Source organism: Rhinolophus ferrumequinum, chromosome 5, assembly GCF_004115265.2.
Source record: "Rhinolophus ferrumequinum isolate MPI-CBG mRhiFer1 chromosome 5, mRhiFer1_v1.p, whole genome shotgun sequence".
In the NCBI taxonomy this organism is placed as follows: domain Eukaryota; kingdom Metazoa; phylum Chordata; class Mammalia; order Chiroptera; family Rhinolophidae; genus Rhinolophus; species Rhinolophus ferrumequinum.
The window spans coordinates 41055414-41067232 of NC_046288.1; the positions used below are offsets into that span (position 1 = coordinate 41055414).

General features: G+C 40.9%; 1 protein-coding gene across 1 annotated transcript; it reads right to left on the minus strand.

The window, feature by feature from the left end:
* Positions 1–6154: 6154 nt before the first annotated feature.
* C5H4orf36 (chromosome 5 C4orf36 homolog) lies at positions 6155–11183 on the minus strand. Its single transcript, XM_033106426.1, has 4 exons — positions 11050–11183; positions 10208–10336; positions 6967–7121; positions 6155–6736 (listed from the first exon to the last, which is right to left on the minus strand). Exons 2-4 carry the CDS (start codon positions 10270–10272, stop codon positions 6603–6605), a joined length of 354 nt encoding a protein of 117 aa, XP_032962317.1. The 5' UTR covers positions 10273–10336; positions 11050–11183; the 3' UTR covers positions 6155–6602.
* Positions 11184–11819: the final 636 nt, after the last annotated feature.

The window sequence follows — 11819 nt, forward strand, 5'->3', positions numbered from 1 at the left end:
AAGTGTGCGGTCATTTGTTGGGTTAAGGATGTGCTTTCTCTTTACCTGGCCTACATACTTGATGAGAGCAGGAGACTAAATTCCAACAGGACATACCCCTATGGTGAGCAATCTCTAAAATAATGAGTGAGGAAGTCTGCCTCTGGCACTTGAAAGAAGTTGCTTTGATGTAAGATTTGATTTGATGTAAGAAAAAATGGCCCCTGAAGTTGAAGTCCATGAAAGAGATTATACCTACATTTCAATGCTGTGATTGAAACTGAAAGAAGCAGATGAATGGAAAATAAGAGCCTATTAGAAAATTTCAAAAGAAAGCCTGAGACTCTCAGTACATGGGCAACTTTTTCTTTCTTTAGGGATCAATTAAAACTAATGAATTATGACCATTATTACAAATAAAGTAAGCCAAAGTCACTAGTTCTTTTCATAGGTTATATCTATTCTGAGGGACCATGAAAACATCTCTAAACTTCCCTGTCAATACCCCTATTGTGTTGTTCCTATCCCTTTGTCTCCTAAATGAAGCAAAAGAAAATTGCAAACAGATTGCCCCTTGGACTCTGTAATGGTGGGCTGATGGCTCAGTGAAGTCTGAAAAGCTTCAGGAACCCCTCTCTGCACCCCCAAAAACAAGGGAGGAACTGCCAGCTCTGTGACCCAAAACCATCTGCAAGACTAAAGAGCCCAACCTTTTCATTGTATGCATCTATTCTGTACTCCCTTCATCACAGTGTATCAATTATGTTAGGGTCAATACCACATTGCTTAGCCATTGGCTGCAAGGTCCAGACTAAAGACAAGGACCATTTATCACCCTGAAATCCTAAACTTGGGCCTGATATAGTAACTAGATACAATTTTGAGGAATCCATGAGTGTGTTTATATACATGGAAAGACGGGTGAGAGTGAATGTGAGTAGCCAAAAGGGTACTGGAGACATCTGTTAATTGCTACTTAGCATTCATTCTCCTCCTGTCATGGTAAAAATAGTCTGCATTTCTTTTGGGGAAATACTTCATCTCATGATGCTCAGCCATGCAGTCTGACACAACCTTCTGTTTCAGCGATGAGTCCTGAGTAGCTAAAACCGATCAGTTAAATCAGGGTTTCTCAGCCTTGGTACTATTGACATTAGGGGCTGAAAAACTCTTTGTTGTGGGGGGCTGTCCTGTGTATTGTAGGATATTCCGCAGCATCCCTGGACTCTCCCCCCGGGTGCCTTTATGATATCCCACAGTTAAGGTGACCAAAATGTTTTCAGGTGTTGCCAGATGTTCCCTGAGCAGGAAGGGGCGGCAAAACCACCCCTTATAAAGAACCACTAAGCTAAACTCACCCCTCATTTTACTAGTCAGGGTTCTTTTTATTTAATATTCTTTGTATTTATATTTGTCCAGTTTTATTGAGAAATAATTGACATATATCACTGCAGTAGTTTAAGGTATACAGTATAATGGTTTGATTTACAGATATTGTGAAGTGATTATAAGAGGTTTAGCTAACATCTATCTTCTCATATAGATACAATATAAGGGAAAGAATTTTCTCGTTGTTATGAGAACTCAGGATTTACTCTCTTAACAACTTTCCTATATATCATATAGTAGTGTTAGCTACAGCCATCATGTTGTACATTACATTCCTTGTACTTACTGATCCTATAACTGGAAGTTTATACCTTTAGACAAGCTTCTTCCAATTAGTCATGGTTCTTGATTTCAAAAACACTCTTAAGAGTTATACCTTATGTAGTACTTATTATATACCAGGAATTGCTTGAATAATCCTCAACAGCTCTATGAGGAAGTTAGTGCATTAGTCACAGTACAGATGAGGTTTATGTAACAAAGAGATCCCAAAATGCAGTGGCTCAGAGAACAAAGACATTTCTCTCACATTCAACAGTCTTGATGTGAGTAGTCCAGGTTGGGAGAAATCCACACAGTCACTCAAGGACCCAGGCCCCTTCCAAGTTGTTGTTCTACCATCAGTGTCTACATCATCACTGTATACATAGCCAAGCCGGGTGACCACCACGTCAGGGCTCCACCCACCAAGAACGACAAAAGGTAATGGAGGAGGTATACACAATGCCTTTTAAGATTCATATTTGAAAGTGGTAGACATCACTACCATACATTCCATTGGCAAGAACTTAGCCAGACTTAATTATAAGTCAAGTAGCACATGTGCCTAGCTGCACAGTCATGTAGCTTAGTTACAACACTACTACAGGCTGAATGTTTGTGTCACCACAAAATTCATGTTGAAGCCCTAATGTCCACTGTTGGTATTTGGAGGTGGGGCTGTTGGGAGGTATTTGGGTCATGAGGGTAGAACCCTTGTTAGTGGGATCAGTGGCCATATAAGAAGAGAAACAGGAGAGGTGATATCTCTCTGTCGTGGGAGGACACACCAAGAAGGCAACCATCTATAAACCAGGAAGTGAACACTCACCAAGAATGTGACGGTGCTGGCACCCTGATCTGGACTTTCAGCCTCCAGAATTATGAAAAATGTTTATTGTGTAAGCCACCCAGTCTTTGATATTGTTTTGTAGCAGCATAAACTAAGCCAAACAGCATATTGATGAAAGAAGGGGGAAAGAATTTTGGTAGAAAACCAGCAGTCTCCACATGTTACCACATTACAGATGAGGAAGGCAAGGCACAGAGCTAAAGTAACTGGCCCAAGTTTACAAGGCTGGCAAGTGGGACTGGAAGGCAAACAGTCTAAATGGAGAACACATGCTCTTCAACATCACTTTTCAAATGTTTGAGCCATAACCTAAAATAAGAAGAGCATTTTCCTTAGCAATCTAGCACACGTGTTTGTGTCTTTGTATGTTTATATGTACATATGTTTCATAAAACAATCGCTACCCTTACAATAGTCGATGAACTCTGATATTTGTATTCTATACTATTTCATTTTTTAAATGTTGGTCATACCCACTAAATTGATTTCATAGCCCTCCAGTGTATTGTGATTGACTGTATGAAAAGAGTGCACTACACTCAATTCTAGTAGGAGAAAGGGAAGTCATTGGAAAGCTAGTGGAGAACTCACAGTATGAACTGTATGAATAAGAAAGCTAGAGAATTACGTTCAGAAAACAGGTAGGCCCAGGGGTTCCAGGAAACCCAGCTAAAATCTTGTCATGGGAAGGGTCTGTTAAGATGCACCTGACACCACTGCTGATGTTACTTCCACCCCTGCCACTGGGCATTGGATGCCAAGGCCATTATCACTGGAATTAATTCCAAACCAGTTTGGCTTGTGTATGTGTCTCTCTCTTTCCAATGTCCCAGGAGGAAGAATCCAGTTGGCATACTTTGGCCATATGCCTGTGCCCAGGCTTTTAGCACCAGGCAGAGCAAAAATCTGGCTTCTCAACTCACAAAACCACAAAAAAAATATTAGATTCTGGGCAGCCCAAAACTGAATGAACAAACAAACAAAAAGGCAAATGTCCAATATGCTCATTCACTACTGGAGAAGCATACGTTGGTACAGCAACTTGAGCAAGTAATTGACAATATTATGCAGAACTGAAATATGTATCCCATGACATAGAAATTCCTCTTCTGGGCCTTGAGTCTGAATCGAAATTCCCACACAATGTGCATAATGAGACTTGTTTAAGTATGTTCACTGAAACAGTGTCTGTAATAATGAAAACTGGAAACAACCTAAAGATTTATCATTTAAAAAATGAACAGGGCTCAGTCCATTGCTCTTCTTTAGATCCCAGCACCAAGCAGCGGTGACAGATGATCAGAACCAAATAAATTCTTGTTGAAATGCACTATCACTGAATCAACTGCCGATCAGAAGGGATCCAATGAGTGATGTGCAGGGCTAGAACAACGTGTCCAGGGGACCTTTAGAAGAAAACATCATATAGTGCAAAGAATGTGAGCTTGAGATTAGGAAAAAGCTTGGTTTGATACCAAGTTCTGCTTGTTCAACCTAAAGCAAGTGGCTTAGCCCATGAGCCTCAGTTTCCTTGTCTATAAATGAGACGATTAACAGGATAAGGGATCCCAGGTGAGCAGTGCAGAGCTTCCCAACCATTGTGGCACAATGTTGTGCTGCGCATGAGTGATGGGTATGCCAAGGAGGTACTCCCTCAGCCTTTGGGTTGATCAGAGCCCCTGGGCCATTCACCTCTGGCCTTAAGCATCCTCATTCATCTTTGACTCCAGTATGGCATATGAATGTATGAACAATATAATTTTCTATGTGTGCCACGACCTGAAAGATGTGGGGAAGCACTAGCACAGTGCAGTCCCTGGCACATAGGATTCAGTAAATGTTAGTTCCCACTACTCACTGATGGAATGTGGGACTCTCTCAGGATTTTCTTACCTACCGGGGTTGTAGGGGATCGAAAATGATGTGGGCCTTGCCAGATCTCCTGAGAGCAGCTCTCCTGAAAATTATCAAAGACTTAAAAATGGCCTCCATAGGCTCTTCACACAGAAGACCACCCAGAGTAGGAACTGAACAAATATACAGAACAAAAGTCAAGGGGTCTAGAGTGAGTCAGATGAGGGAAGGAAAAGAAATGTCCTTCCATCTTGCCTCCTGAACTTCACCTTGACTCAGGCTATCTTTTTCCCTATTCTGTCTCATCTTTTTTCTCTTTATGTGTCTCGTATGTCATCACACATAGAGGTGTTGAGAAGGAACACTTCTCTAGTGTAGATGTTTCCTTCCATGTGAAGAGTATCCCAGCAGCATTACCTGGCCTCTTTCTGTCCCCTTGTTCAGTCCACCCCAAGGGAAGTGGAGCTGACTGACAGGAAGGAGAAAGGAAGCACACGTGGCCCAACTCCTTCTTCCTTTCTTCCCCTTGGGAGCTGATATCCTACAAAAACAATCTGTTCTTAACGTGGGACACAAAACACTTACTGGAAATTACCCTGCTGCCCAGAAGGCCTTCTGCAGCCCAGGGTGGCCAGTAATTAGGTGCGGAATTTCAGAATAGGGCGTACTTGCCCCACACCAACCATGTTCTCCAATATCAGCTTTTGCAATAGGGCATACAGGCAGTCAGGCCAAAGGTGGACCGAGCAGGTGGCTTAACAACATGAGTTTTGGGAAAAGGTTGGACTTTGAATTCACAGGAATCTAACATTTTTGCTATTAGTTAAGTCTTAAATTCTTAAAAATCAGATTTACATTAAGACAGCAGTAGAAAGAAAACCAGGTTTCAGTTAACAGGTCTGGGCTCTAGTCCTCTCCCCTCCTTTCCCTGATTCATTGTATATCCTTGAGAAAATTTCTTAATTTCAAAGGAACTCAGTTTGTTTTTCTCTTTTAAAAAATTATCAGTTGTAAAAGTATTTTAAAGGGTAAAATAAATATTTGTTTTTAAAAACAGTAGTTCTGTGCACCCCTGCCACTCATTTTAACCTCCACAGAGGCAACTAATTTCACCCATTTTGTTATTTACCTCCATGTCTCCAAATTACACTTTGGTATTGCTAGTTCTTGGTTTTTCCTTTTCAGGCATCCTCTATTGAGGATAGAACTATAGAAGATAGTATTTTGTTTCTATTCTTTCCTCCACTTTCAACATGCATACATACTATTCCCATGTATACTTTCTATTATGGACCTTTAACCATATGGAAATTTTCAATCAATAATCAATAATGGGTATTGAGTGCCTACATGAGTTAAGCACTTGGCTAGGCCCTAGAGTGAAAATGTAAGTAAGAAACCAGGCAGCCAGGTGTAAAGTATGTACTCTTAAACATTATGCCACATGCCTTTCATAATGACGGTTAAGGTACCAGAAGATCCAAAAACGTCTACTGAATCATCTAATAAACACTAAGTTGTGCTTAAATAGAACTTTCATATTCGTGCTTTACTGAATTCAAATTCTAGGAAAATTGGTTCATGCAAATCCAATACTTTCCAGTTAACCAATACCCCATACTCTAGCCACTCTGTACAAATAAGAGTTTTCCTCATAATAAGTTATTTGTATTTTCATGTCACTTTCACTATGTATGGTTGTTCCACATGCTCCCAGGGCATCCCAGAGAGACAACATGAAATTAGGCGGGAAGAAAAAGACAATTTTTTAGGAGAACAAAACCTAAATAAGCTACTTGCTACTTTAAAGTACCACATGAGAATAATGATATTTTATTGAAAATTGGGAACTGTAGAATTACTAAAAAGAAATCTACAATTTTTCTTAACCAAACAAAAGTTTTCACCATTTATCATTTTTAAACGAATTTCTCTCTCTCTCCTTTTTGGTGCCTGCTCCAGATCATAGATGCAAAAAAATAATGTCTCTAACAAGGAGTTTCCTCTTCCCTTAGTACAACTTTTCAATAATTCAAATGAATAGCAGAAATGACTCAATTCCAGATGTATTTTTCATCTATTTACCATGCTGTTACTTGTGATACAATGGAACAAGTATGTGGCAGGGACCCAGAAGATCTGTCAGATTAGCTCATCAACCAGTGGGCATGCATATATCTGCACCAGACTTCACATAGTGAAAGGTCACAGCCTTTCATCCCCTTCAGACGCGGAAAGCCAGAGTGCAGATTCGATTAAGAGGTGACTGTCACTTAGGTGGAAGAGGTCTTCTCAAACCAACTTGCCTTTCCCTTAGGGAAAACTGAATTTTCTTAGCTGCATCTTCCTGACATTTCAGGTTATTCAGGCGCTTCATTTCATACTCTCTTTCCAATTTGAGGGCTAAAAAATAAAATACATGAAGCAATCCAATATTTTTTCACAAGGCATAATTTAGTCAAAACTGAATATTTATAACACAGTAAAATTCACATTCTTGAATACTAAAAAAAGAAGACAGGGCTACATATATAGGGGGTATGGGTGTGAATGAGCATATTTAAACATTTATCTGATAGTAAGCAAAATAAACAAAATTTGCAATTTATTAAAATAGTTCTTATGAAACTTACATTCTGCAGAAGGGAGCAGACCATCCTTATTGGTTTTATGTATTTTGAGGGGTATAGGACTACCAAATGCAATTTCTTTCAAGAAAGGCAACTTGATTTTGGCTAGTTTCGTGCACCAGACCTTTGTAAGTAGTGCAAGATCCCAAGGTTCCTGTCTGGGGCAAAAATTCATTAATTCATTCAACAAATATTTATTAAGCATCTACTATGGGATTCAGAAGACATCTTATTAATTCTTAGTTCCATTTTCCAGGGAGGTATTCATGATTTTCCAGAGTTGCAAATCTAGCCAGCAGGAGCCATATACTAACTAATGTAAATACATATTGAAAAATTACCACACATTTTAACGACATGAACGTTTGTTCACAACACAGCCTCCCTGGAGTCAATCCAATCATCTCATGTCTTGTAAGAGGATGTAGTTAAGAACTGCAAGCTGCAAGTCTTTTATGGCTGATCAAAAATATGGTCACGGGGGGTGGGGGGGAGGGTGAGGGTATTGGAGGGCAGTCGGTGACCACAGGATGGCCACGGGGTTTGAAAATTAATCTGGGGAACGTAATTTGGTGGTTACCAGAGCGTAAGGGGGTTGGGGGGGGGATGAGGGTGAGGGGGATCAAATGTATGGTGATGGAAGGGGAGCTGACTCTGGGTGGTGAACACACAGTGTGACTTATGGATGATGTGATACAGAATTGCACACCTGAAATCTATGTAATTATACTAACAATTGTCACCCCAATAAATTAAAAATAAATTAAAAAAAAAAAATGGTCACATTAGGGAAAGAACAAATCATGCATTGAGCAGGGTGCATTGAGCACTAAGGCTTTGAGTATGTGATCTTACTTTAATCCTTACAACTACGATGTAGGTAGACAAGGAAACTGAGGCTCAGAAGTTAATTAAGAACCAGAGCTAGTACTTAGCCTAGGTATATTTATTTAGAAGCACCAATACGAAGAGAATCCTTAGAAAAACTGGAGAAAGAGATGAAATCCTAAGCTACAATATTAAAAATAATCACTATGAACTTTAAATGAAGAGTTTTATGCATCCTAATTAGGAAATTTAAAATATCAGCTATATGTGTCTCATGTACAGTCAATGTGAGTTCACATGCATGAGGAAAAGGGAAAGACCTGCTTTGGTATGAGAAAGGGAACTAAGGGTATTACACACATGCCACCCTTTTGTTTTCCACCTCCAGCTCCCTTGCTACTTTATCGTCTAATTTTAAGGAGCGACTTGAAGTTTACAGTTATCATAGATGTACTTGAATAAGTTCACTAAGATGTATTTATAAGAATGCTCACTGAAGCATTGTTTGTCAAAAAAAAACCAAAGAAGGAGCTTTAATGGTTATCAAGAAGAGCCCGGTTATACAAACTATAGCACATACATATAAGGAAAGAATAAGGTTTATCCCTATGCTAATTTGGGGAGATGAACAATAAAACAGCTAATATTTATCTAGCACTTACTACATGCTAGGCATTGTTTAAATCAGCTTACGTGTACAAACTCGTTTAATTGCCACAGTAACTCTATTAGGTAGGCAGGTGGTATTATTATCCATGTTTTACAGATTAGGAAATAAGGACAGAAAACAACCTGCCCAGGGTCAACAAGGCTGTTGGTTGTGGGTTGGAATCTGAACCCAGAAAGTCAGACTTTAGAATCTGTGCTCTTAATCATTAGGCTTTACAAGATACAGTGTGGTAGGGAGCAAAGTTCAATATAACCCCATGTGTAAAAACGTGTGTGTGTATCTTGTATAACAGACAAATATAAAACATTTTACCTCTGAGTGGGACTGGGGTGAGGGTGGGAATAGGGTATGAGAAATGGCATTTTTTATTTTCCCTTCAAATGCTTCTATACTGTTTGCATGTTCTTAGTGTATCTTTAAAATAATCTTCTAAAAACACTTTAAAAAAAAGAAAAAAGCCCAAGGTGAGGAGCTGCCTTAGCAAATGAACTCCAAAAAGTGCTACCACCATTCTGTTCCTCTTAATTTTGCTGCTCTTATAAATAGTATGATATCAAATACTTTCTTGTGAGAATGATAGAGAAGGCATTACTTTCACAGAAATTATTTATAATATAAAATTCTGCAAACCCAAACCGCAGAATCAGTGCTTTAAATCATTCTCCAGACATAAAAATATCTTCATTATAAAAGCTAGGTTTATAATAATATTGACTATAATTGTACTTGCCTATAGTTCAAGGTCTAAACATATACTGAACTGACAAAACTAAATAAAATGCAATAGTGAGTTTTCTCTGGTTTTCCTATAGCTCTCTGGTTTTACCACCCCATACGGTGTCTCCATTTACTTCTCAGAATATTGTTCGAAAGAAAAATTAAATTGACCCATAATGGTAAATATGTCATAGACTGTGGCAGAGAGGTTAAAAAAAAACCAAGTCTAAAAATTAGAAACAAATAAACATAAAACAAGGTAGCACGACACTACAGAGTGAAACTACCCTGTAGTAGCATTAGCAACCCATGTTCATTATGGGTTTACGATATGTCAGGCAACGTGCAAGAACTTTACATCCACTATTTCATTTGTATTCCACACCATATAGTAGATAGGTATTGATATGTCCATTTCACAGATGTGGAGTCCTACTCACAGAAAAGTTAAATAATTTACTCAGGGTTGCATGGGTCGCCAGGGGCAGAGCCAGACTTTGAGCCCAGGTCTTCTTGATTGCACAGCTCATCGTGGTCCACACACTTCTTGATTGCACAGCTCATTGTAGTCAAAGTGTACAGGATGCAAAATCAACCCTTTGAACCAGCTAATTAAGGATTCTTGTTAAGGTATACCTGACACGAAGGCATTTGTAGATAAACGTGCACTATCTACAGAGGTATTTTAAGGTAGTGGGCAATAGTAGAAAATGTTGCTTTAGAATACAGAGACTTCTAACCCTGCTCCATGACTGTGTCTTTGATCAAACCATTTTTCTGAACCATTTTTCTGAACCTCAGTTTTGTCATTTCAAAGTGTTGTTTTGTTGTAAAAACCAAGTAAGGGAATTAAATTCCTATAAAAGCAGTTGCGAAAACAACAACAACAAAACAACAGTATCCAGACATCGGAATATGTCTCATACAGTCTAGTATCTCATGGGGAGCATAAGATTGTCCAATACTTTTATTTTAGCAAGGCCACTCCCCACCCCAAGTCTATGCTTACCATAATAAAAAAATACTTACACTTCATAACAACTGCCCCGCAGAATGGTTTTCACTGTGTTCTTTCTTGGCAAGCCATAAGCCATGGTGAATTATTACAGCCCAACCTCCTAACACTGGTGCCTGATGACGGGATACTCTGTTCACTGCCTGAAATGATTGCAACACAGCTAAGTAATGGCTTTCCCTTGAATATTTTTAAATGTTCACATAATAAAAAGAGTCAGAAAAAAAGCATTTCTGAATATCAGAACGTTCCTAATAAATGTTCATTGAAGCTGAACTCCTAATGTAGAACAGTGTTTTTTCTCTTTTATTTTTCAGGAACTCATTTTATCACTTCTTGCCCTGTAAGGAGAAAATGCCAGGTTAACAGCATCGATTTTCCGTCATGGTATTTTGTCACTGCCTGAGCCTGCCAAACCTGCTCAAACACCGCATCACCAAAATGCCTCAGACTGTGGCAATGTTAAGAGATAAATAAAGGCTTGTACAGGGCACAGGGAATCCCTTCCCCAGCCCTAGCCCTTTAAAAAATGCAAACTTACCCAGATATTTCCTCTTTCAAAAAATCTGAACTCATAAAGTGTCCAACTCTAAGCACCCCTCCCACTCCTTCTCCCACTCACACGTTTTATAGTAGGTGAGTCTGCCCCCACCCCCGTGGGCAATTCCTTGTGCGAACCCCCTCGGGATTGCGGGTGGATCCCTCAAGCCGCCGCGGGACCCCGGGGAAAGGGCGCGTCCTCCTCCCCGGGCGCCTTCCCACGCCCGCGCCCGGCTCCTCCTTCCCACCGGCGGGCGCGCCCTCTCCGCGGGGGCCTCAGGGTCAGGTCCCAGAAGGGGTGCCGGCGCCCGCTCACCGACGTCCGGGAGTCCCCAAGGGTAGCGGTTCCTCCGGACCGACAGCAGAGGGCGCGCCCCATTAGGTGCACATGGCCGCGCACAGCTTGCCGCCCCGCGCTGCGGGCACACGCTTCTTCTCCACTCTGGTCGGGAGCTGTGGGCGGCACCCAGGGCTGCAGCGCCAGGCATCACGTCGCGGCCTCAATAAAGGGCTTTGTGGTATGGGCCCCGCCCACGAGGGGTCCGGGGCGCTGTGCCCCGGACACTAGTTCCGCGGGGTCCCCTCGGAGCGAGGGCCTCCGGGTTACACAGCCAAGGACCCGCACAAGCTGAACAAAGCCCACGAGGGAAAGTGGGCTGTGAGCCAGGCCTTTTTCTGAAAACGACACTTTTAAATGTAAGGAGCTTGTGTTGAAGCTATTTGGAGACCTCGTTTGGGAGACCATATGGGGACCCCACTTAAAGAAACGTGTCGAGTTCTGACGTGTTCACCATGAGCAATTCTCGCTGGTGACGCTTGAAGGAGCGTGTTCACACGCCCTAGTAAGTCACGGCAGTTTTAAGCTCTAAAACTCGAAACCTGTGCGTGGTAAATTACGTGTTCGCGTTAAGAACAAGATGGGATCCTAAAACGTGGCCTGATGGACCAGTTGCTGAAACCATTACACTGGTGATTCAGGATGGATCCACATTTTAACACATCAGATGGTCACCACTTAATGTTAAATGAAAATAGCTTACCTTTCCATTTTGGGTGAAGGTTTTGGAGTCGGAACTGGTTTGGAAT